The 26,371-nt window shown below is 39.0% G+C and overlaps 1 protein-coding gene across 11 annotated transcripts in view; it reads left to right on the top strand.

Annotated features, from left to right (window-relative positions):
* Positions 1–26,371, top strand: part of ptprt (protein tyrosine phosphatase receptor type T) — a 307,462-nt gene that overhangs the window by 73,325 nt on the left and 207,766 nt on the right. For all 11 annotated transcript variants that reach the window (XM_006783003.2, XM_006783002.3, XM_006783004.2 and 8 more), the window contains exons 3-7: positions 11,309–11,469; positions 12,640–12,750; positions 14,356–14,437; positions 15,797–15,912; positions 16,659–16,833. In XM_006783003.2, coding sequence (XP_006783066.1) covers positions 11,309–11,469; positions 12,640–12,750; positions 14,356–14,437; positions 15,797–15,912; positions 16,659–16,833 — 645 coding nt within the window. The remainder of the gene's footprint in view (positions 1–11,308; positions 11,470–12,639; positions 12,751–14,355; positions 14,438–15,796; positions 15,913–16,658; positions 16,834–26,371) is intronic.

Raw genomic sequence — 26,371 nt, 5'->3', positions numbered from 1 at the left:
CCTGGGAATCGTACAGTTACACTCCCAGGTTTTAGAAAGGCACACAATATCAGCAAGCTTTTGTTTTCTTTTTGAGACAAAGTTGCCGGCATTTGCTTTGTCATCAGGATTTTTCCTGCACCTTTTGCTTCTACGTATTGGTAAAGTGTCAACATTGAACTTTTGTGTTTTGTGCAAATGAAGAGAGCTAGCCAGCCGCAATGTAAACCAATGTAAAAGCATTATGGAAGCTATTTGTGAGGTCTGTGAAGAGTGACAAAATTCCCTAGGCACATACAAACAATTGCACAAATACACACACATTCAGACACACCACCTGCTCCATTTGCTATAATAGGTGTAAATGAATTAGATTTTGATGCTTTAAAAGCTTCTTTCGGCCTGGTGTTGAAAGTAAATGTCACTCTAATGGTGAGGCGTCTGTGTGTACAAGCCACTGATGATAGAGAGAGACAGAAAGACTGAAGTTGGGAGCTAGAAGAAAGGCGAATGGATTATAAGTGGATTTCAAAGAAGGTTACAGACAAGGATGGAGTGAAAAAGGTATAGAGGATAAAATGGTAGGAGCACATATTCACTATTAGATGGATAAATGACTTGTTTGCATTTATGGCTTAGCCCATTGCCCCAATAATGGCACTTCAATTATTGATTTGCCACTTACCAGATTACTGCAAGGATAAGAGACAGTGAGGAGAGATGTAAGGGTGGGGACAGAGCCATCGCTCATTCTCCAGCAAGGACACAAAGATTTCTAAAAATTGCATAGAATCTACACTATGCAATCTAAAGTATGCTTCAACTTGCAGTGAATATCCACGTCAATATTTATGAACATAGACAACAGAACAACCCCTTGCAGCCTTTTAAAGACATGTGATTGAAAGATCAATAAATATGAAGACAGTGACAAATATGAGGATATATGAGTAAACAATGTTAGAAAGACAAAAGGGAACAGTAACAAATGAGGAAAGCAGAGGCATCATTTTATAAGAAAATAACTGAATAAAAAAATACACTTAAGATTTGTATAAAGCTGAGGGGATATAGCTGTTAAGTTATCCTGTTTGAAAGATCAATGAAGTCTGCATAAAGCTTATTTTATGATGCTGCATCTGTGTACCATAGATGCACAGATGGTGCATATGCTAAAAAGTGAGCTGGACATGGAAAGGGACAACATCAGCAAACAGGAGCAAAGCTTAAAGTATCAAAAACAATATGAAAAGCATGGAGAGTGGCCACTTCTGCTCTTTAGCTGTGTCCCAAAACGTAGGCTGCATCCTTCGGATGACCCGGCCTTTGCCTACGTGGGCCGGGTCCTTCGAAGACCGAGAAGGCCGGAGGTGCGAGGCTGTGAAATGGGACAGTCTAACCTTCAGATTTGCGTCACCGCTGTGTCGGTGGAGTTTAATAAACTCGGCCGTCTGCTCATTGCTATCTAAAATATAACAGGACACTGGCATAAATTCTTGACTGTCAGTTTAATCAGTTTTCTGTTTGACGTTTATTCAGCTGTGTGAAAATCCCGGAGGAACTCACCCGATGGATTAATAAAGTTTTATTTAATCTAATAATCTAATAACTTTGATCTCAGCCAAACCGATTTACTCCGGAAGCAATAAAACACCGAAAAAAGTCAAACAATTACATTTTTAAGTTATCCGAGTGACTTATATATCATGTTTAACCTGAGTAGCGACAGACAGGGGGGTCTGAAAACAATGAAACCGGGAGTCCGCTGCTCTCGCCGGCTCGAGTGACCATTGAACCCCCGGCTAGATCTCAAGTGGGTGGGTAACAGACGTCTCCAAAATCTTCGGAGCACTTTTGCAAATATGCGATGTCTTGATAAACCAAGCAGATATTTGAAGTTTACACAGCTACTTTCTCGCCTGAAAATATGTTAAAAGTTTATTTTGTGACCCAGAAAGATTGATAAGAGTAATATTAAAACTTAGTAGTGGCCGACAGTGTTGGAAACTGAAATTGGCTGGGCCGCGCTATGAATTCTGGGATATGGTGGGCCACGAAGGACACACCCGACCCACAAATGTGACAAATGTGTCCTTCAAATTCGTGGAAATGAAGGACACATTTGTCGGCCGCATTTGAAGGAGTCGACGCATTGGGACAGCCTTTGTCGCCTGGCTGTGAAGTAATCGGCCTTCAAATGCGGCCTCCGAAGGATGCAGCCTACATTTTGGGACACAGCTTGAAATTGGCTGGGCCGCGCTATGAATTCTGGGATATGGTGGGCCACGAAGGACACACCCGACCCATCCTTCAAATTCGGGGAAATGAAGGACACATGCGCAAATCTTACGTCACTTCCTCTCTTTGCCAACATTGCGACATTCAATATATTTGAATGATACGGTTAGCGCCCAGTTAGCTCCTAGCATTTCTCAACAGCTCTGCCTCCTTTTCGACTGCCCGGGACATTTAAACAATGGATAATCCGTATACAAACAATTTCATGCTTTTCTCCTCAACAGAGAGCGTCCCCCTATTGAACAACAGCGCCGTAAAATAAGAAGAATGGCGCCTAATTACAGACTTAATAATATTGACTTAGCAATGTGTCACGTGAAGATTCATCAGCCAGATTAAGTGTTTACTGACAATTGACAGTGATAGCGGACATCATCATCACTATTCCAGTCAATCCTCTCCTCACAGACAAGCATAAACACACTCGACTATCACTAAATCAAATTTAACACACGTTTGTAATGACGCCAATTCAGTTTACAATAGGGTTCATTCGCTCGGTCAGCAGGTGGCAGTATCCTCGTACACTGGGGAGTAAACTGCTATTAAACGAACAGAAGAAGAAGTAAACATCTGCACATGCGTGGTACGGATCGGGGAGTCCCGATCCGTAACTATCTTTTTATTTTTCGTTTTTGTCTACATTGTACTGAAATGCTTTATTATTGCAAACATTTTAAGATATACTTATTATTCTTAACATCTTAACAGATACTCTGACCCATAACTATCGTAAAACGCTACGACCGGAAGTAGACACCTTTCGCGCATGCGGGGTACCGATCGGGTTTCCGGTACGGATCGGGTAGTGACAGACAGACACAGGCTGTATCCCAATTCAGGGTCTGCAGCCTTATGGGGCGCATTTTAAGGCCGATTATGTCACAGCGACGCGACGAAGGTTGTCCCAATTCAAGGGCTGCTCGAAATGGCGCCCTCAAATGCGTCCTTCATTTCCCTGAATTTTAAGGATGTGGTGTTGTAGACTTCGTGGCCCAACATATCCCAGAATGCGTAGCGCGGCAGTGGGTGTGGATAATTTTGCCGGAAAAAAACGGCGGATGAGGGGCGCCTGAAGAGTAAACTTTAAGTAAGTACTGAATATTATGTCACTTATTTATGTGCAAATGTTTAATACTGAAGAACATTAAAACATTACTGTTGGCCACATGTTGGACAATGCTGTATGAAACGTTTCCAGCTGTTAGTATGATAGTTGCTAGGCAACCTGGGCAGCGCAACGGAGGCTAGACCATCCCATTTTACAAGCCTCGCACTTCAGGCCTTAGCGGTCTTTGAGTATGCGGCCCTTGTGGACCTTTAAGGCTGCGTGCTTTAAGGCACATTTGTCGGCGCATTTGAAGGAGTTTTTTTTTTTTGTTTTTTTTTTTGTTTTATTGACAAAACACAAAATACAGATATACAAATACAAAATAGCAAACACAATGTCAGGGGGTTCATATAAAAAAAACAAAATAGACACAGTCTATTAAAGAATCACATGATATTGAACAGGGAACATAAGTTTATGGTTTTGACAGCTTTTTGACTTTGAGAATGTTGTATGGTTTTAACATATTGTTTGGTTTCATTTAAAAAGCACCGAAAAGATGGTTTTGCGTTAGAAAATTTCGACTTATGTATATGAAATTTAGCCAATAATATCAATAAATTAATCAAATAAAATTCATTTGCCCTGTGCATGGGGTACATGGGGAAACCAAACAATATTTTCTCGTAACAAAGAGAGAACTCAGAAAAGATAAAGGAAACAACAAAAACACAAAATTCTTGCCAGAAAAGATTCGTGTATAAGCATGACCAAAATAAATGAGAAATATCTTCCTTCACACAATTACAAAATGTACAGCATTTGAAGGAGTTGATGAATTGGGACAGCATTCGTCGCCTGGCTGTGACGTAATCGGCCTTCAAATGCGGCCCCCAAACGATGCAGCCTACGTTTTGGGACACAGCTTTTCTATGTTGCCACGTCTCTATAGCTAGCAGAAGGACAAACGATAGCACAAGGAGGAGCCTGCCCACAGACAGTTTTTTGTGACACTGCCCCCTAGTGACAGTCAGTGTCGGGGAGTAACGGAATACATGTACCGCCGTTACGTATTTAAAATACAAAATATGAGTAACTGTATTCCGTTAAAATTACCGTTTAAAAAGGTGGTATTTGGAACAGTTACTTTGTTGAAATAAATGGATTACACGGCGGTACTTCCCTGTTTCATATTGTGGCGGGTCAGGCCTGTTTGGGTTTTGTTTGACAGCTACGTTTTGTTGTTCCAGGTGGCAGCGTTACGGTTGCCATGGTTACAGGGTGACGCTCTCTCTCTGCGTGTTTCCTGGGTGAGAGAGGCCTTTTTGTTGTTGTTGTGCTAAGCTAATAGGCAGAATGCTACCGGTATAGCTCTAAAGAATGTAGCATCATAGGCAGTGTAGTCCGTGCTGCAGGGAGAATGGACTGCCATACCCGTTATGTGTCTGTGAGCGAGGGAGGGAGAAAAAGGAAAAGTACGAGCTGTCATCGAGCAAAAACGGGAGCTGGAAGCATGTAAATATAATAATAACCACTGCAGCCAAGAAGAGTGCCTGACGAGCCCAGTTGTAAGTAAGCTATTAAGACTCGACTGTACACCGTGTTCGTGTTTTCCTCCAAAAACAATAAGTTCCGTTGGAGCAGCCTTTCAACGCCTCTCTCTGTCTCTCGCAAGCAAAGTTGACCCACACAACAAAGTAAAGCTAGTTTTCAGCTACGAGCCCGACACAGAACCCACCGTATTAGCCAGAGGTCCCTTTACTACGGTTCGGAGTCGTGGACCTTCAGTAACAGTAATAAATCACAGCAATAATACATTCATGTAGTTGTAAACAGCATGATAATATATTAAGTAATCCAAAGTATTCAGAATACGTTACTCTCATTTAGTAACGTAACTGAATACGTTACAGAATACATTTTGGGGCATGTATTCTGTATTCTGTAATGGAATACATTTTAAAAGTAACCTTCCCAACACTGGTGACAGTACACTACCACAACATATGGACAATGGTCCGCAAAAACTGTCCATTAGCCCTGCATTGAACCAATGCAAAAACACAGAAAAGCCTTAAGGAGATATTTGCAACCACTTTCAACTTAAAGACCAGTAAATCACAAAACCATCAAGAAGAAGACAAGATTCAAGTCCTTTGTGGAACTTTATTTTTGCTCATAGTCTGGCTTGTTTTCATGACGTGCTTACTTTTGTTTTCCTCGTTTATTCTTTTTGTTTTTACTTGCTGTTTAGTTAGGTTTGGACATAAAAACTTGGCTGGGTTTAGGAACAGAATATGGCTTGGCTTAGAATAATTTAAAAAGTTAACCTGGCATGTTGAAAGATAATGCTAAAATCTGTCCAGTGCATATGATGCCAAGGTTTCCACCCGAGCGTAGGTGGGAGTGAGTTTGGACTCAGTTATTTCCATGCAGTATCATAATTCTGTGTTTGCAGTTGACAAGAAATTTAAACTTATATGCCTATTTTAAGTTGTTAAAATAATTAAATATATATCAGCCTTTTAAGAAGCAAATAAGCATGAAGAACCGGAGGATATGGAGGGCAAATGAGGCTTAACCTAAAAGAGATGATGGTGACGCAAAGGCAAATGGCAGGGCCCAATTGGGACATTGAAACATATGGGTGTGCCTCTTTGTATGTGTGTTCATAGTGTTTTCTTTAAGTGAAAAACTCAACAATAATGAAAATTATGCTATTTTATATTGTAGCATATTTTGTCATCACTATAAACCCTGTCTAAATCTAAGATTATGTTTTTTTATTGTTTCTTTCCTCATTTCTTTTCTTCTTTCCAATGTCTCGCACTCTCCACACAGTCTTACTTAACTCTTAACTCACATATTAAAAATACTCCTTTATCTCCCTCCTTACTTAGTTGAAAGGAGAAAGAGGAAACTACAATGATCGCGATGAATAAAGGGTTTCTCTCAGTTTAAAGCTGCTTTTAATGATATGGAAATGGCATCTAACAAGTCTCTAGTAAATGATAACAAGTAAGAGTGTGGGAGGCTTGTGTTCTGACTATTTTCCTTTGGGCCGCACAGACAACAGAGGTCGCAATGTGTCATTCTACATGTGAGATAGTTTCTTATTTTTAGCCAGCAGCCTACACGCTTCACAACCATTTTTATGCCCTTTTAAAGGAGTGACTCTCTTGTCACCCCTTGCAAACAGTGGAAAGTCAGTGACACATAGAAAGCATATTCTCTCACACATTTGAATTTTTTCTTTTACACATATGCAGTTTGGTGCACAGTGAAACATTGTCCTCTTTTTACACAAGCCAGTTTCTTGTTAAATAAGAGTTGCCCAATAATATCATCGAAGGAAAGTGCTCTACTTCTCTTAAACATAAACTATAATAAAACCTTTGACAATTACAAAACTGTAGCCATTTTATGCACAAAAATACTGAAGTACTAAAAAAACCATTAAAGAATCTTCTACTGTACACTTGTCACTGTAGTGTATCTCTGTGAGAGTGCAGCAATCTGCATGTTAACTAGCCAGATTTTATTACTGCTGAGCTGTATGACTCACCTTTGATATTTATCTAAGAACCTCCTTGTGCCCCAGGTTTTCTCTCTCACACTCATGCACATATAGATCACCATATAGGAGCTGCCAAATTTTTAGACCCCACAATCTTAACATTTTGGCAGCTTTTGATTGTACATTGTTCTGGAACTGTCGTTTCCCTACACAGGTAAATCATAATCTTTTATTTTATGCCATGACAGGCTGAACTACAAAAAAGTAACATAAATAATTAAACAAATATGATGTTAAATATGTCAAATATAATTTGAGTCAATCAAATCTTAAGTTAAGCTCCTGTTAAATCAGAATATATCCTTAAAATGATCTTCTATGATATTTTCATACATTAAATACAAATTGTTTTGATTATTTTTTTTATACCTGTCATTAATTCATAGACTTGAAATGGCTAACCAATCAGAGTTAATAATATCATTTTTTAGAGTAATTTAGTACAAATAACAATTTACCACTATATTAAAATAATATAATACTTCTCTTAGTGTTAAGTATCATTATTTACAATATTTTGAACGTGATCACATTACAGTGCAGATGCATAGCAGCACCAGGGGTTAAATACTTTGCTCAAAGGCACTTCAGCCGCTGACAGACACAGTCGCAGCGTCTGCTGCCCTTTGATGTAGACTGCTTTTGAAAAGTAAAAGTGAAATCTCAAACTCTCAGCAGTATTTGTGAAAACAGCTGGTCTCATGCGGCAATATGTGCTGGAACGTTTGTTGCACTGAGTTGACCCAGTTATTTTGATGTACGTGTAAGCGTTCGAGTGTGCTTGTGTGTGCGTGTTGACACGGTAGACCGATTCATCAGTTTTTGTCACGTTAACAGATTGACCTCACACCTGGGAAACAATGTGTGAAATGATGGCGGTGTGCACTTGTTTTTGTGTGTCATAGTGTGTCTGTGTTTGCTATGACATTTGTGACCGAATGAAAACATGATTGTCGGTGTCTTAGCGATATTTCATTGTATCAAAATAGCTTTTTATAGGCGTCTGGGGCATCCATTTTGTTTGTGTGTTTTGTTTGGATGACATTGTTCCATATGTGTGAATATACAATGATAGGTGGATGCCGACCCAACTCTCTGGAGTGGGGCCTCAGGGGTTCTACTTCATTCCTCGGGTGCTCAATTAGATTGAGATAAAGTGAGTTTGGAAGCCAGGTCAACTCTTTGCGTCTAGTGCTTCGTGAGCAGTTTTTTCAGTGTTGTGGGACACACTGGTGCGTCACGTTTCTAACTAATATCCACAAGAAAGTTAGGACACAAGGTTTCCCAGCAAAATGTAGTAAAATAATAAATTCGTTTAACCTGTGAAGGTCTTTAATATTGTGCCTTTTGTGTTTGTGGATACATTATAACACTTCTGCTTCCTTCACACAGAGAGTCATAGTGAGAGACGTTTCTGGGTAACAGACATCACACGTATTGTTTGAGTGTCAGACTGACTCAAGTCTGCTTTAAAAAAAAAACAAACAACAAAAAAAGCAGATAAACAAAAGTACCTGTGGAAGGAGCTTTACAGAGCATCAAAGGACAAAAAAAGGAGTATAGAGAGAGTGTGTTTGTGTGTGAGTTTGTGTGAATAAGAAATGTAATCAGAGCCAGTTCGCTGCAGAAAGACCTGTTTAGAAACCCAGGCTAGATTAATTTTACATGCACGCAGGCAGCGTACACACACAAACCGCCATTTAACTTCAGCAGTGAGACACACTCCTCAGCTGTCAGGCAGGCCCACATCAAATTACCGTAACTTCAACAATATCAATACACACAGGCACACATAAACCATCACATTAACCATCATACTCTCAGACTTCCACAGTGCCGGAGTGGATTAGTTCCATTGAGTTAAAATGGATGAAATGTTTTGAGGCATCAGTCGTTTTCAGGCACCTGTGTATGTGTATTTGTGTTATTCAAGATCAGAATTCAGATAAGATTAAGGTTATGGTAATCTTCAAGGAATTAAAGTCAGTGACAGTAAAAGTCAGTGTCCTTATAAATGTGTCACTTTGTGTATGGGTTTGCCCTGCCATTATAATCTATTGTCTTCACATCATTTCACTGCCTTTAAAATCAAGTATTTGAGTTATAAAGTATGAATTTCTCTCATGAAAATGATATTTGCGAATTGGAATCTTAGGAGGTGAAATTGAGCAAACAAAACTTTCTAATGGTTCTGTTAGGCTGCTAGAACTAGCTCTCACATTGTGACTGTACTTTAGTCAGCCAAGAGATAGCAAAGCCTTTCAATTTAGACTGTTAGGTCAAATTACACACCGAGCAGAAAGTGGGCAATCGCTTTTAAAATAATTCTTTCTTTGCAGCTTCTTCAATCTGGGAAGCACTGCTGTGCCAGTACTTACTTTCATTTTGTGCAGACACCATCACACTTGCCTCTTTCCTTCACATTACTGTTTCTTTTCTTGCTTTTTAGATAAAACATAGATATCATCTTCATATCTTGAGTCTGCATGAGTTTTCTTTTCCCCCACATTTGGGATGCAAATGTATGTGACCGGTCTTTAGCAGTATACATAAAAATGATTAGGTGAAGTGACAACGTCAACTCTGGCCACTATAGTAAAGATGGAGGGGCAACATATTAATTTCCTCAAACTACTTTAAATTCATTGATTCAGGCATCAACTTGTTGGAATACATAATTTAACACTAATTGATGCATATTTATGAGTACAATATTGTTTTTTTCTACTAAATAACCTAAAGAAATGACTCACTGTATTTTTAAGCTCCTGCCCCCTACACACATTATATTTCTTTGTACTTTGATTCAGAACATTTTCATACATGCGCAAGAACTCACGTTAGAAGTGCAGAGTCACATCTGCTTGATTCAGTATCTCTTCTTTCCTTTTTCTTGCCAGTATCCTAGTCACTTTAAACTCTCAGTCCACCTGATGGCAGTCAGCCAAATGGAGGAGGCCAACCCATAAAAGCTCCATCCTGCTCCATAAAGCACTGACTAAAACACACTTAAACAACGAGCCGACAGAGAAAATGTGTTTTACGTCTTAGTGCAGAACCCCAGGGTGTGGATACATTAAGACATTGATATACAGTTCTGGTGAATTAAAGAGCCTGAGGTCTTTTTTTTTTTTTTGCTTCATCAAGCATCTGGCAAATGTCACACAAAGCTAGTCAACTGTGTTCCAACGTTTTAGTATTTAGAAATTAATTGTGTGTTCAACAGTAATTAGGCTACAAAGTCATGTTGCTGCACGTTTCTGTCATTGCTACATTTACAGGATAAATCCATCAAGAAGATGTTTATTTGTGCAGCAAAAGTAATAGTGGTACGACAACTGGGTTGACCTTTTTTATGTGCTTAAACAAAAACAAAACAAGTCTAAATGAATAACCAAGTAATTCTCAGGGTTACAGCTGGTTTACTTTGTGGATATTTGTGCTGCAGCCTAAATGCAGTGGTACACATAATAAGATGTTAATGACACCTTGAAAATTATTTGAATGGTATGGAGCAAAGCAGCCAAAAGAGCCAGTTATCAGAAGTGGAAGATTAAATCTGAATTCCGCATACCCTGGAAAATGTTTTTCACACAATATTGACTAGGGCTGTTCGATATAACGACATATATCGGATGACGATATAAAAACGTGTATCGTTTCATTTTACGCTATCGTTTGTTTCGTGGTGTCGCAAAATAAACTGTTTACGGCAATATTTTTTCATCGTTTTGATGGTCACTGTAGTGGCTATATTAATTTCTTAAAGTTCTCTCTTTCTCTTATATTTAATATAACCACACTACGGACGGACAAGCGCCTGTTTTAATGAGTTGTGGTTAGCAACAACAACAGTAACAGCATCGTGTGTAGGCTAGTTTATGTTCCACATAAACCTTTCACAATAAAGCTCAAGATCCTGTTGAGACTTTTCAAAATAAACTGAATCACGTGAAAGAGCAGATTATTTACGGATGAGAAGTAAAAAAGAGCCGCCAGGTGCTAAAAAATAAACCTAAGACTCAAACGTTAGAACAGGCTTTTCCCCGCAGCACGCCGTGTAATAAATACTCACAAAGAAAACGGCGGCTGTTGCAACTTATGTCTAAAAATGTATAGTTTCATGCATCGGTTAAAACACTTGACTCCAGCTACATGACGCGCAGCTGGAAACACTTCCCACAAGACGAGCTGCCCGAGATTCACAGAATTTACAGAAAATGTTACATTTTTGTGATTTATATCGTTATCAGGACGATAGAATTCTTATATGATATGAGATTTTGGTCATATCGCACAGCCCTAATATTGACCAACTTTGTTAGGTTCAGTGAAAGACTCATTATTGATAATGGAACAACAGCTATTTCATTAGTGTCATTTTTGTATTTTTGTTTCTCTAGGTTCGTTCATGGTGGTGAACGCTTCAGGCCGGGCATCAGGTCAGAAGGCTCACTTGTACATGCCCACCCTGAAGGAGAATGACACCCACTGCATCGACTTTCTTTACTCTCTATCCAGCCGGGATGGAGCCAGCCCAGGCACACTCAATGTCTATGTCAAGGTGTGTGTTCAGTGCGTGTGTGAATGACAGGGGGGAGCGGGTAGATTGACATATGAAGGGCCTGATGAAACTTGAACAAGTACACAAACAAACACACCTCTGTTCTCTGTTAGGAGGGATGAAGTTAGCCCTCCGGCACTAAATATCTATGTGTGTGTGTGTGTGTGTGTGTGTGTGTGTGTGTGTGTGTGTGTGTGTGTGGCTGTGTCTGTCTGTCTGTGTGTGTGTCCGAGAGAGAGAAAGAGAATAAGTGATAGGTAGGTAAACAGAAAGCCATCATCTATTCCCTTTTAGCAGGGATCAAGTTAGCTGTAGTATATGCTGCTAGATAGTAGAGCTCTTGATTTTTATGTAGTTTGTGGACTTTTAGAAAGAAGGAATTATTTGTGGCTTGCTTCTATCAATGGACTCAAAAGCTGATTACGAATACCAACCATTAAAGTAGGCTAACAGTAAACATTAGGAGTAGCTGCCATGGGATAGAACAGTAGTAGGTATGAACTTGCAAGAATGAATTTTTTATGTTAAAGTACGAATGCACTCATGGGCACCTGAGTAGAATTAAGAAGAAGCTGTGGATGGTGAATGGAGATATGAAAAGACAGAGTAAAGAGGGAAACTGGAGAAATATAGAGCTGTGAAGAAATGGCATGAAGACACTGATGAAGGTATGGAAACGAGTAAGGAAGGTGAAATGCTACAGCTTTATTATACAGACGTATGGTGAAAAACCCATCAAAAAATTTTGAGGATTTGGCTTTGAAAACAGTTTATGAGTGAAACGACTTTATGAGTAATGTGTCTAAATGTGAAAAAAAAATGGAACCATCATTGTCAATAATGGTAGATACAGCTGATAAAGTTAGTAATCCTGGAAATTATGTATTTTCCTTTATACAGCTCTACATGTTCAGCTGTCTCCATACGATGACTTCTATAACTTCTATAATTCTATGACTGCAGATCTTTGTGCAATTGATTCAGTCACGGCTTAAAATGCAAAACTATTCACAGTAAAATGCAATATGTCAGGTTATAATGGGAAACAGCATGTTACTGTTGGAATTAGTAGTTTTCTTACTGCAGTTTGTTAGTTTTACCCTTTTCTTCGTTTCATCCACTAACTCTGCTTTAATTAAACCGTGCCTCTTTTTCTCTCCCTGCCTGCAGGTGAATGGAGGTGCTCAGGGTAACCCAGTGTGGAATGCCTCTGATACTGTCACTGAAGGTTGGGTGAAAGCTGAATTGGCCATTTCTACATTCTGGCCCAACTCCTATCAGGTACTACAAATGCACACACGTCCTCTGGACATACTCTCACAGACATTGTTTAGGTACTGTACTGCTTAGATGCACATAAATAACAACAAATATGTCATCGTCCAAAAACACATGGATCTAACTGTAGGTTGAGCACAAAAGGTACATTTCTTGACATTCTTTAATGACTTTCTCTGTTGTGTACGTGTGTGTGTGTGTGTGTGTATTGGTCGGTTTAAGGTACAGAGACATACCCTGCTGTGTTATTTTATGAGGCTCCACAAAAGCAACTCTGTTGTACCTAATGACTGAGCTGTGCTCAGTAAATGCGGGCACCCCTGTGTCTCACACAGATACAAAGCACAATGGTAATCAAAGTGAATTAAATGTCAGTGTGTCTCTGTGCATGTTTCCTTCCCTAATAAAGAGTCACCACCTGGGGGGAAATAGCACTCAGTACAGTACAGAGTACTGGAGGCCACTGAGGGCAGAAACAAATTTTAAAGACAATTTAGTTCCTCTTTTGAATTGTTTAACTGTTCTAGATCAATAATTTGTTTGTTATTGGAATATTAACATAGAGTTCTAGATATTTGAATATTCAGATACTCCCCAGTGGGAATGCATCGGAAAAAAAAAATTCTGACAAAATCTCACTAGAAAAATATTAGAGACACAAAACTGTAAATTGTGAACAACATGTATGCTTATCAGGGTCAAATCAGCACCAGCTTTGTTTATACAGCGAAACAAATATGTGCAATCACAAGTTGGGAATAGAAATCTCAATTTCACACAGTGACATGCTATTACACAAATCAAAATAATGTTGTAAATGCTTATAATTTCAAATTAAATTCAGTTTACCAACACTGTAAACAACATTGTCAAACTGTTGCTAATACAGCAAAGCTTTAGAAGTGACTGTGACTTTTAGAAACTTGATATGTATGCCAAAAGGGATTTATTTTTGAAGTAACAGAGGAGAGTAAAGACTTCCCAGAAGTCTTAAGTATTCAGAGGGAGTCGCAGCTGATACTGCTGAGAATCCTGACAAGTACAGCACAGAGGTGTGTGTGTGTGTGTGTGTGTAGCGTGCGTAGTGTGTATGAGTCTATATATGTGTGGGTCAGGAGTGCATGGCCCCTTGACAGCCCTGCTGACACCCTGTTGTCATCCTGAGAGTTTGCATAAACTCTGTTGGAAAATATAAGGGACTGTCCTGTTGGGAGAGTAAAATGAGAAAGACACAAAAAATAGAGGAAAATGCGAAAATATAGAGAAAATATGGGGATAGATGTCTGAAAAGTACAACATAGATGGGAGGAAGAAAATGAGGAAAAGTAGAGGTTTAAATGAAGAAGAGAGGAAGAAGGCAGAGGAGAGGCAGCATATGTGGTTGGCATAAGGATGGAGACAGAAGGGATGAAGTGAAAAGAGGAATAGTTGCTGACTTTTAGTGGAAAACTCCCCTGGGGTTCCCATATGAGCTTCATAGGGATGTCAAGATGTTCCAGTTTGTGAAAGAAAGTTCTTATTTTTGAATTTCATTATAATGCTTGCATTTCTTTCATTCTTTCTTCCTTTCTTTTTATCTCTTTCTTCCTTTCTTCTGTCTGGTCTAAGGTAATATTTGAAGCTGTTTCAGTCCAAGGCCACCCAGGTTTCATCGCCATTGATGACATACGAGTTCTGGCTCACCCATGCCGTAAGTGGGAGAGATTGTGAATGTGTTGTGATGGTTGACCCTGCACAACTGTAGCCCTGCTGAGCATCATCTGTTTTATAGATGTCGCACACTTACACACACAAACACAGCATAAAGGACAGATTGTGAGGGTCGCAGACAGATTGTAGAGAGCAAGGAAGAAGGTCCAGACCCAGGGTCTTCATCACTCAAATGTGACAAAAACACTTTGCTTCACAAAACTCTGGACTGCTTATTGCCACAGTCTGAGGTCTACTTACTGTGCCCTGCCTTCTCAGTATTCTGCAACTCCTGACATTCTCATTCTGCTCCTATTAACTGTCTATTTTGTTTCAGGAATCAAAGTTTTACACTCAGTTTTACGTCTATTTTATAGATAGGAATCAAAACATACTTAGCCATCATATTAGAGCAGTATAGCTAAGTTCACTGATAAATGATATTGCATTCATTTTGAAAGGATTATGAATGAAAATGAAAAGTATTTTATTTTTAATCACTCCACCAGTATTATCTTTGTATTTTATCTATGTTCGGTCTGTCCACCATGGTTCTCTTGCTGATCCTCTCCTCAGCCCTTCTTTCTGTCTGCCTTGTATCTTTCCTTTGAACAGCCGACGCAAAACAATCAGTTCACCTTTGCAAGCCACTAATCGTATTATTCAAAAAGAGAGCAAACATATTTACAGCGTAAGGGAAATAAATACTACAAATTCAAAAAACTAAAATCCAATTTAATTTTAAAAAGACTGAGGAAAAAGATGACTATAAAAAATAATGAAAGATTTTCAAAAAAAGCAAATCTAAGTTTTTGCCCTTGTCATTTGCAACAAGCTGACCATTAATGTCAGGACAAATTATCATTGTTGAGTGATCGATGCATACTCTGTTAGTCTTATCTATGTCTGCAGACAGTCAAAATGAAATTAACCAGTCGCAGGCTGGTCTCAATGGCAGACCAAAGTCACCCAGTGTCTAGCTGTCTGTCTCACTGACAGACCTTCGCATCTGTCTCATGGCCACAGAATTTCTCTGCCGTAGTCCAGACAACGTTAAGCTCTCCTAGAGCTGAATTAGTATCGTTCATGGTTTCCCTGAAAGTGCTGTTTCTTGTTGCTAGCATAACAGTAACACTTTGAGCAGCATGCAGTTTATTTTTTATTAGCATGTTTATTTTGGGTAATTGGGATATTGTTTATCATTTAAATAATTTATTTGTTTATGCAGACTATATATGCATTTGATGACTTCAAAAACATTTAATTCAACATGTATAAAAAAAGACCAAGAAGAATGGATTTATATTTATCCTGACTTTTACACATCTGTATCATCAGCACATTGCTGTCTGTGTTGCAGGTAAAGCCCCACACTTTCTACGCCTGCAGAATGTGGAGGTAAATGTGGGCCAGAATGCTACTTTTCAGTGTACTGCTGGAGGGAAGTGGTCTCAGCATGATAAACTCTGGCTACAGGTGAGTATGTTCACGTTAGTAAAACTGTGCATAAATGGATATATACACATATATGTTTGTTAAAAGGAGGGACACAATACCACAAACCAAACCATATTTACCCAATTTACCCAACTTGGTGACACAAATATGAATATATAAAAAAAGTGTACTAACAGTATTACTAATGTCAACAACACTGCACATTTATAGACATCAGTACCTACAGGATGTACTGCTGTACACACCTGGAACTTCTTCCTAGACTTTAATTTTAATGGACATATAGGATAAACAGGTATATATTTTTCAATAAACTAAAAACAAATTTAAACCATTGAAAGGCCAACATAACAGATAAAGTTATTATTCATATATTATTCTTAATTTTATTTTATAGTATTGTTTGGCGAACATCCTCAGTATTACCAGCTCTATTTCAGAATTGATTAAAACTCCTTGTTCTGCTTTGCACCAGTGATTCCATCCTTGCACGTGTGATTTGTTTATGCGCCTGAGTGTATATGCTGTGTGCAGCCATGCCTATGTACTCATTCTGCTTTACATCCATGTGCATTGGCAAGCTTACATGTTTTCACTAAATGAGTATGTACTGCTGAGAATGCTCCAAAGGAGAGCAATGACCCTCCTCACCCAGGGGGTCTATATGGGAGATTATGATACCACAATCATACGCAAAGCAAAGAAAATGACAGCAAACACTTGGAGTCTTTGTTAAAAACTCTCTGGTCTTTTCCGCCATGCAGCAATGGAATGGTAAAGACACAGCCCTGATGGTGACCAGGGTGGTGAACCACAGACGTTTTTCTGCGACCGTTAGCGTTGGCGACACATCTCAACGCAGCACAAGCCGCTACCGGTGTGTCATCCGATCAGACGGTGGATCTGGGGTGTCCAACTATGCTGACCTCATTGTTAAAGGTACGTTCATCTGTTTAACTTCTTTAAACTACAAAAACAAGATGATTTATCTTTCTTTTAAAACCAGAGCATCAGAAAGCAATTTTGATGGATATAAGTAGAGCATTGTTCAACAAATCAGATCAGAAAGGATGCAGTAAAGTGGGACAGTTTCTTTAGAAAGTGAGAAACAAGCCTGGGTTGTGGTTGTGTAGTTGCATGTGCGTTTGGCTGTTGCTCATTAGGGATGTGAGAATGCTGAGGATAGAATACTGAATAGACTTGAGAATAGTGCCTAGAACTCACAATGAGCCCTCATTCACTCAGTTTCTGCCCGTCTTTGTCCATCTTTTAGTTCACTTTCTTCCCAGTATGTTGATTCTTTTTCCCTCCCTTTCCCACAATCTTCAAAACTCATACTGGTATTTTGTTTAGTTATTTTAAATATATATGAAAAAAGATTTTTTTATCCTCTGAATGTTCATAGTCACCTAATTAAAAGATGATTTTGTAATAGTTTATAATAGTTTCTTCTTCATTAGGTCAAAGGAAGAGTACAGCAGTACTTCAGCAGGACTACAGATAAATGTTGGATAGAAAACCTTTTGGGTCATCTGTTATCATATACAACTCACAGAACTACTCAAGATATCCAAATCCCAAAAAGTTGATTCTGTTCATCTGGACGTAGCGTTTTCAGTGGGAGAAACATTTCGTCACTCATCCAAGTGACTTCTTCAGTCCCAGCTGACTGCAGGTTTCCCCAATCTTTTAAACAGCACATTTGCACAATGACTGAAACCAGCCCACTGAATAAACAATGGTCTGAGAGGTCAGTTTCTTGATCATTAGTATGCAAATTGTCATGCCGATCGATCAACAACGACTCCATGAGTACTATTCACAGAGAGTTGGGGAATGGGTGCAATCACAGCATTGTGAGATGGTGAAAGATGTACCCTTTGGCCCCCTCCTCGATACAGAGATGCACAGAACAGTACACATAAACTGCCTTCTTGATTCCCTGGTCAAACCAGCGTTCCTCCCTGTCAAGGATGTGTACATCCACTGTGTGATGTGTCCACTGGCCTGTAGGTGTAAATAGACTGCGGAGTCGTGGCCTGACGAGTTAGCTCTTCTGTGTTGTGCCATCCACTTAAGAAGAGGTTGTTTGATGACAAAACGTTTCTCCAACTGAAAACGCTATGTTCAGATGAACAGAATCAACTTTTGGGGATTTCCTTACCTGGATGATTAAGCAGGCATCAAGACAGAGATATCGAAATATTTCAAACCTATAAGAAATGTGTGATATGCACACAGGTGTGATGTAATGGGGTAGCTAAACATGCAATGTAAAATAGAGACAATTTAAACACTAGCTTATCAACAAGCTAAGCTGCAATGCTAACAATATAAACACTAGCTCTGTTAAGCTAGTGTTTATATTGTTGATAAACACTAGCTCATCAACAATATAAATGAAATGCAAGAACATGCAGAGAATACATCATGCTGCCAAACATAAAAAAAAACCCAATTGTCTCAGATAAGCTGAAACTATGTTTATAAAGCAATAATAGAAGGTAATCATTAATCTGACTAATGCTAAAGAAAGTAGCAATGATTTGCTTACAAAACTGATTCTTTTTTCTGTCTCCTGCCTGCTTCTTCTTTTCTTCTTCAGTGTTTTGCTTTCATCTCTTCTCACCTCCTGTTTCCTCTGCCCCCGTAGTGTACTGTTCTGTGCTGTTCGACAAATCCTCTCACTGAGGACATTCAAATACTCTAATGCAATCTATCAACTCTGTGACAGGGTAAAAATATGAAGGAAAATCTGCCATTTAGCAAGTTATTCCCTTTCCCATGGTTCTTGTGAACAACAGGAAATATGGTCCTGTCCTGCTGAGAAGGATATTGATGTACTGAGTAGGCTGGATAATATTGTTGTAAGGACTTTGATAGAATTATAGCATTGCAGCTATCTGTTGTTGTCAGACATAATTACATTCTTTTACCTCTCCCCATCTCCTTCTGTTGCACTGTGTTTTTAATTCTTTTTTATAACGATCATTGTCTCCACCTCCAAGTTGTGGACTTCATGAAGTTCTGAATAAATAGGAAATAATCGTTACTTTTTCTCAATGTTGACCTGATCGACGTAGTGCCTGCTAAAGGGCCTTCTGTCTCTCATGAAGTGTATAAAAGGGTTCAGTTAGTTTTTGCTCAACATAGTGAATACTTGTATTTTAGCACTGATACTTAAATATATGTGAAGCAACACGGAAAAAGATGCGAACACCAAGCAATGTATGTTAATATGTTAGCCTATTAGCACTCTACGATTCTCTTAAGCTACCTTTCTTGCAGCATGGCACACAACAATAGTAACAGGTATTTTTTCCTGGCATTTATCCTTTAAGAAATAAAGTATAAGACCCCAAGCTCACAATCTTTTATTCTCTTTTTAAGTGTCCTTGACCAAGACACTGAAGCCCTATGTGTTCAGTCACTGTAGAGCTGAGTTTATGCTTGATCGCTTGACATTCTCCGGGGCTGCCTTTTGACAGCATCTTGTGTTGCATCCTGACCAAAGTTTATAACCAGGGAAAAGGGGTCCAAACACAAAGGAATGGTTTTCTGCAGTTATAGTGTAACATACCCTTCAGTCTATGGGTTAGACTATTTATCATATATAAACAATATATATCTTATGTTTATTTAAGAATAGAGTGCTCCCAGTGAAGTTTAAAGTAGATGTCTAGGATGCATTTCCCACAAACACACCTCTCTGCCCTAAAATATTTAGTGTGAAATATATATATTTTTATATGTATTAAATATATAATCGTGCGGCGCAAGGGGGATTGAACAGTGTTTGTTTTTAATGGAATTTGAATTGCATCACTGAAATCCGTTTCAGTGCAGAGGCGCTCTGGCCTAAATTATGTTCTCAATGCATATTTGGTTTGAATTATGCTGTTAACCTTATTTGGTGTGAAGGATGTTTTAATCTGAAGGGAGGCTGGAATGTGTAGCCTGTGTGTGTGTGTGAGTGTGCTGTTTTGATTAGATGATAGTCCAGGGACTGAAATTGTCATTACCATCTGTTAGCAGAACGCACAGACTGTACTCCTGAGAACATCCAAATGTGTGCGTGCGTGTGTATTGCTTACCTTACTGAATGTGTCTGTGTGCATGCGTGTGTTTCTGTGTCTTACTCCTGTGTGTATGTGTTTGTGTTTGTAGCTCAGGTGCTGTCAGCCATGCATTGTGCCAGGGGAATAGCCCATGCCAACACAGTGAACGAGCGGGAACGGAAAAATTAAACACATGCACATGCATGAACACACCTCCCCGAAGCCCTGTGTGCACAGTGTGTGCTGCTAAATGTGTGTAAATGTGGCATTGTCCTTGATTCACACGTTAGTGTACTTGTGAGTTTTCTAATCTATTCATTCATGTGCTGTAGAATCATCCTGTGTGGCTTAATTTCTCTCTGGGCGTGTGTATCATCATGCCTTTTCATTTGTGTTTTCACATGTAAGGTATCGTAAGGTTTTCAAATTAATTTGTGCGGGTATGTGTGTGTTTGTGTCTTCTTCCAGGCTTTCTAAGTGAAATCAGGGTTAATTAGTGTGTTGTTCAGCCAGGTGTGACGACAGGAATCTGGAGAGAGAGACTCTTCTAATCTGACAGCACCCTGTGTGACTGTATGTCTGTCTCCCATACATGCTCATGCATGAATATTCATTTTGTGACACAATAATGCTGACCAGCTGAGCAGATGATTTCTTCCTTGTTGACTAAATTAGAAAAGACAGCTGAAATGAAATGTTCTGAATCAGCCGAGCTACCGCCTGGTGGAGGTAAATTTCTTTATTACTCAGTACAGTTAAACTCATTACAGATAAACCTATTCCAGGATAAAAATGACTGAACTGAGCAAAAAATTGGCATGTGTAGCAACTTTCAAGTAACTCTTTTTGCGGTGTTTTGTTTGCAAAAAAATCAGACAATACTGGGGAAGATTTGGGTTCTATAATACTGCCAGAGCCAAAGAAAGACATTTTACCCACTGGTCTTCAGATTTTAACATTCATCTGCAGAACGTGGAGCAAAAGCAGATGGAAGTCAGGCTTTTTAAGTATAATGCACAGCTTTACACCTCTTCTTTCATCTTTCCATCATTCAGTGTCCATATTATTGTTTCACCTTACTTCTTTCTTATTCATGCCTCTGCCTGACTTCACACCTCTCTTGAAGTTAATATACGGCAAGGAAAACATGCAGTGACAGCCGTTAGTTGTCAACAGCACCTCCTCCTCCTCCACCTCCTCGCCTCTTTAAAAGCATTACATCTTTGCATTAAAGATAACCTGGTGTGGTTGTTCTTTTGTGTCATGTATATGTGGTTATAATGGTGCTTGCTCATATTAATGCTAAAAATAAGTATATGTAAGTGGAAATGGTGATAAAGTCACTAACTTATACTCCTCTAGAAGACAAAGGGGACTAGATGGGATTGGAAGAATAACTGGAAACTGTAAATGTAAAATGAATGCACTGTCTCCAATACACTAAGAAAAAATCCAGTTGAAGTTAAAAGAGCATGTCAACAAAATGACTGAAAGCCTGCAACGCTTCCACACAAGCCAGGCACAAAGTTTCCCAAACAGACACTCACGGCTATAGAAAGTTTAGCAAAACACATACACACATCTACACCCACACACACACACACACGCACACAGATGTTTTTCAATGCTCCTGTGCGTTTCTCATTTGTATGGCTCTTGTAGAACAGATGCAGTCAAAGCCCCAGGGCAACAAGGTCTCAACCATACCCCCGGCTGTGCTTGTGTTTGGGTGTGTGTGTGTGTGTGTTAAAGAGTGAGCAAGCCTACATGCTGACATGTCTCAGGGAGTATGAATTTAGGCTGTATTTGAGTTGTGAATGTGGTGTATTGTGCATGGGCATGGGCATCAGTGTGTATGTGTGTCCTGTTCTGTCTGTCATAGATAAGACTCAGTGGGGCGTAGCAGAGATCCAGGAGAGCCACTGACAGCCAGTGCCCTGTGGACACCATGCAGAGTGTGTGTATTGGTTATGTGTGCGAGTTCCCCAGGAATATGGCCACATTTTTCTAAGTCTCCCTCGGTGGTCATAAAGCTGATTGTAGTCCAAGAATTAGACCTAGCAGTGCCACTGCAATGTGTAAGGGTCTCTGAGTGTGTATGTGTGTGTCTGCATACTGTATATGTGTGTTTGTCCATAGAGCTTTCAGTTGCCCAAAGCACATTCCCAGCATCTTCTGTGTGTCTGTTCCCTGATAAGGAAATCAATAGGAGAGTGGACAGCTCAGCTGTATGTGTCAGATCTCTAGAAACTCACTGACGCTCTGAACTCCCACTGGGTGTGGGACAACACAACCTTCAATTTATAAAAATAACTGTTGGAAACTATGTTAGACTTCCAAATGAGGAGTTTTATTCCAAAATGAGATGTCAAACATTTAAAAGGCAGACAAATGCAATGTCAAACATTCACACCAAAATCAATTTCCAAGTTTTCCAAGCAGTTGTTTGCAATAATATTTGCACAAATGATGCCATATTCTTAAAGCCTTAACTTATCTACGGGCACAGTTCATTCTGTAAACAAACCTGACATTCATTTTTAGATGGTTTATGCCCTCAAGATATTAGGGAGGCTTTCATAGTTTGACATAGAACACAAGTGTCAGAACAACCAGCTGTAAATACTTATCAAAACAGCATTTCTGTGAAAAATACAACAAGGTAATGTGAATGTCATGACTGTGTTTTTCCACTGATAGTTTGTGAAAATGTGCATTAAATGTACATCAACATGAAATAAAAACACATCAAGAAAGTGAAAGATATTATTAGTTTTTTGCCCAGCTAAATAAAATGATGAAAAACTTAATAGAAATAAAACCCAATCACTGGGATTTATGAAGGTCTTATTATTTAGTCAAATTACCTTTAAGCAAGCATGAGAGGGAGTGTATCCAGTAATTCTGGAAAAGGGAAATCAAAATGTAATAGTTATCTCACCAGCTGTCATGGTGATGTGGCCAAATTAGTCATTACCTGCAAAACCTTTACTCGTGTAATTTGATCTTTTTTCGGCATAAAAACTGATAGATTACTAGAACTTGGATTGCAGAAGAGCTGCACTGCAGTGCTGCAGCTCAAAAAAATAAAAAATGGATAACAAATAAATAAAATGTTTATTAGTTTATCATACTTTCATAAGTTTTGTAAAGATGAGCTCCCCAAGGAGAAAGAAAGTGTAAAAAAGTGTGCAATGTTGTTTGTTTGGCTACATCGGGGAGTGTGTAAGTTTCTGTGTGTGTGTGTGCATGGAATAAGAAGGGAAGCTTAAGCCAGTGTACACTCCGCCTGCCTCTTTAACCAGGTTCTTAGGGCTTGCCTTAGGGTATGTGTGTCTTTAAGTGTGCGTGTGTCTATGTGTCTGTGCATGCGTTGTGTTGTGTACACTGAGCAGTTTGTCATGTAATTGGTATTCCATGTCCATTTCTCTTTCATGTGCATCTCCTTCTCTCCTTGTGTGTGTGTGTGTGTGTGTGTGTGTGTGTGTGTGTGTGTGTGTGTGTGTGTGTGTGTGTGTGTGTGTGTGTGTGTGTGTGTGTGTGTGTTAGTACAAGAGAGTGGACACTTCACACAGAATTTCTGAAGAGAAATATAAGTAATGCATGAACAGGTACGGTGAATAACGGACGAGAAGGACTGCGGGTGAGAAAAGGAACGAATTGGACAGAGAGAGGAAGTAAGAAGAGGGTCAGCAAGAAGTGAGGGAAGCAGGCAGGAGAGGATGCAGTAAAGGTGAAAAGTTGAAATCAGAAACAGGACAGCACAGATGAATGAGTAAAAGAAAAATGTGTTTACAGCAGAGTTCAAAAGAACAAGGGAGAGGACCACAGAAAATGAGGTGAAATGGGGAAAAAGTAAGAAGAAAGTTTGGGCGAATTAAAAGCAAGTAGATTTAATTTTTCACTGTAACGATAACTGAAAAAAACAAACAAACAAAAAACAGAAGTGAGAAGCAACTGGAGGAGTATGGAAGTCAAGCAACTGGTTAGACTGGTTAAATTCAGAATCCAGTTTAAGGTTTTGACCTTGACTTTCAGGGCTCTGGATGGACAAGGACCAACATATATAAGTGAACTTTTACATCCATACATTCCCAGCAGGTCCCTGAGGTCATGTGACCAGGGCTTGCTTGCTGTCCAACACACGATCCTGAAAACAAAAGGCGACAAAGCTTTTGGAACTGTGGCCCCCAGATTGTGGAACTCTCTCCCTTTGAGCCTGAGATCTGTGGACTCAGTGGTTGCTTTTAAAAAAACAGCTAAAAATTCATCTTTTTAAACTTGCTTTTGGTTGATTTTTATTTTTAGGTTTTAGCTTCTGTGAAGCACTTTTTGATTTTTATCTTGAAAGGTGCTATATAAATAAAGTTTTACTTACTTACTTACTTAGTGTGGAGAAACATGTCCACTAAAGTTGTCCTGCTGTTTTATCTTTGCTAACCTGACAGATTTTGGATTAATTCTCATTTCATTAAAAACCACTGGAAAATATTTCTGTGAAACTAAGAAGATCAGATCGTCTCCTCATTGCTGTTTCTCAGTTCGTTTCACCTTTTCCCAGCTTATCTCTCCAGCAGCTCATGTTAAGCAAGCAGGTAGAAGTTGACTGTCATCTTTATGGACACTTTGACGGGACGTAATGTGTCGCAATCTCACAAATTCTAGTGAAAAAAGATTCAAATCAGAGGCTGTGTCTGCACTCATGGTCATAATTACTATGAAAAATAACACATACCACTGAATTGTTTCCCCGGTGACAGCATTATGTGAAACCTTGTCAGATACACTCCATACGACACGAAGACCCATCATAGTCTGTCAGACCAACCGCTGTGGTCTGAGAGGTACTGATAACACAATCTATCCTTATTTATTCCATTTCCATAGTTTAATATTTTTCTGCAAAAAAGTTTCAACAGCATAAAGACAGCGTATGCAAATGTCGAAACTGCGCAATTATTACTTCTGTTGAAATTTAAGAAAGGCATAAAAACATTTGCATAGGGCATGTTCCTCTGTGTGTTTCATAATGCTCCAAATGTTTGCAGTGGGTGAAAACAGACGTTTATACAGGTCTGCAAGACGGGGTTTGGATTTTTCTTGCTGAAATAGACTTCTGGATGGCACCTTGTCACTCCTAAACCCGTATATACCAGCAGCATCAATGTGGTTATCACCAGTATGTCATCCATGGCACTAACACTAACTTTTACATCAGTCAGTCTCAAGTAAGCATGAGCATATAAAGGCTGGCAGCCTTTCTGGATCTTGTTTATAAATGTTTTATTGTTTGCACGATAGAGCTTTTAACCTCGCCATCTTATGTTCTAAGAGACTAATCCCTCTCTGGGACTTCTCCAGTTGGGGGCATCAATTTCAAAATTAGCTTATATTCTTAGAAAAACAGCCACATTTGATACATTTGTAAGACTGAGTGCAGGATTTTACATTGAAATGAATGTTCAAAACAACTAATCTAACATGTTTACATAGTATCGGTAATGGCAACATTAAACTACCTTAAAGATGGAAACACTGTTCTGTTCCCCGAACACCTCCAAGCTTTCCTCCTGGACCTGCTGCACATTACATGACTACAACTTAATTTGATATGCATGTTATGATGTAAAATTGCATTTCTCTATTTGATTTTATTAGCTTATTTGTACCAGGTAATGTCTTGGTATTTGGTGAAATAATTCCAAATAAGTTTGGCCAATACTAAGTCATTTACTATAATTTCACAGTAGTTTTACACTGCACTGCTATGACAATCATTGCTGACTACTTTAGCTACAGGAGCTGCTATCTGCAGGGGAAAACAGCTTTTATCAAAAGTAGTGAAAGCGAGTGGGGCTGTGCCAGGCAGTGGAAATAATGCTAAAACCAGGAGATACTGAAGACAATGGGAGGACAAGTCAGTGGACCGAGTTTGCACCAAGTTGATGAGTGAGTCAGAAATTTTCCCTTCAGGTAGAATACATTCACAATAGTGAATACCCATATTAAATTTGAAGCACACAGGGCTGGGCCATCAGAATACAGGCTTGTATTCTAAATAAATAAAATCTTTGTCTCTTAAATGTTGTCCAACTTAAATGATGAACAAAAACAATAAAACTGACCAAAAGCAGAAAGAAAACATCATAGTTATGAATTAGATGCTTTTAGGTATGCCTCGGTCTAACAGGTTTGTTTATCTTGCTTGTTGAAAGATTTAAGACAGCACCATTTAAAAATGTGACATCCTTATGAACTTTCTTCTTTTTGGATTGCTGCCTTTTATAACAATGAATTATCTGATATCTTAGTTCACATGACAGGAGCAACAAACAGAGTCCCTTGATATTTCAGCTGCATAGTCTGATAACTGTCATCAGTAAACCCCTGCCTGTTGATCTTTAAATGATAAGGAAAAT

Source organism: Neolamprologus brichardi, chromosome 5 (genome assembly GCF_056152115.1).
Source record: "Neolamprologus brichardi isolate AB-2024 chromosome 5, ASM5615211v1, whole genome shotgun sequence".
NCBI classification, from domain to species: domain Eukaryota; kingdom Metazoa; phylum Chordata; class Actinopteri; order Cichliformes; family Cichlidae; genus Neolamprologus; species Neolamprologus brichardi.
The sequence above is the reverse complement of the archived record's forward strand: the minus strand, read 5'-3'. Positions and strand labels throughout refer to the sequence as shown.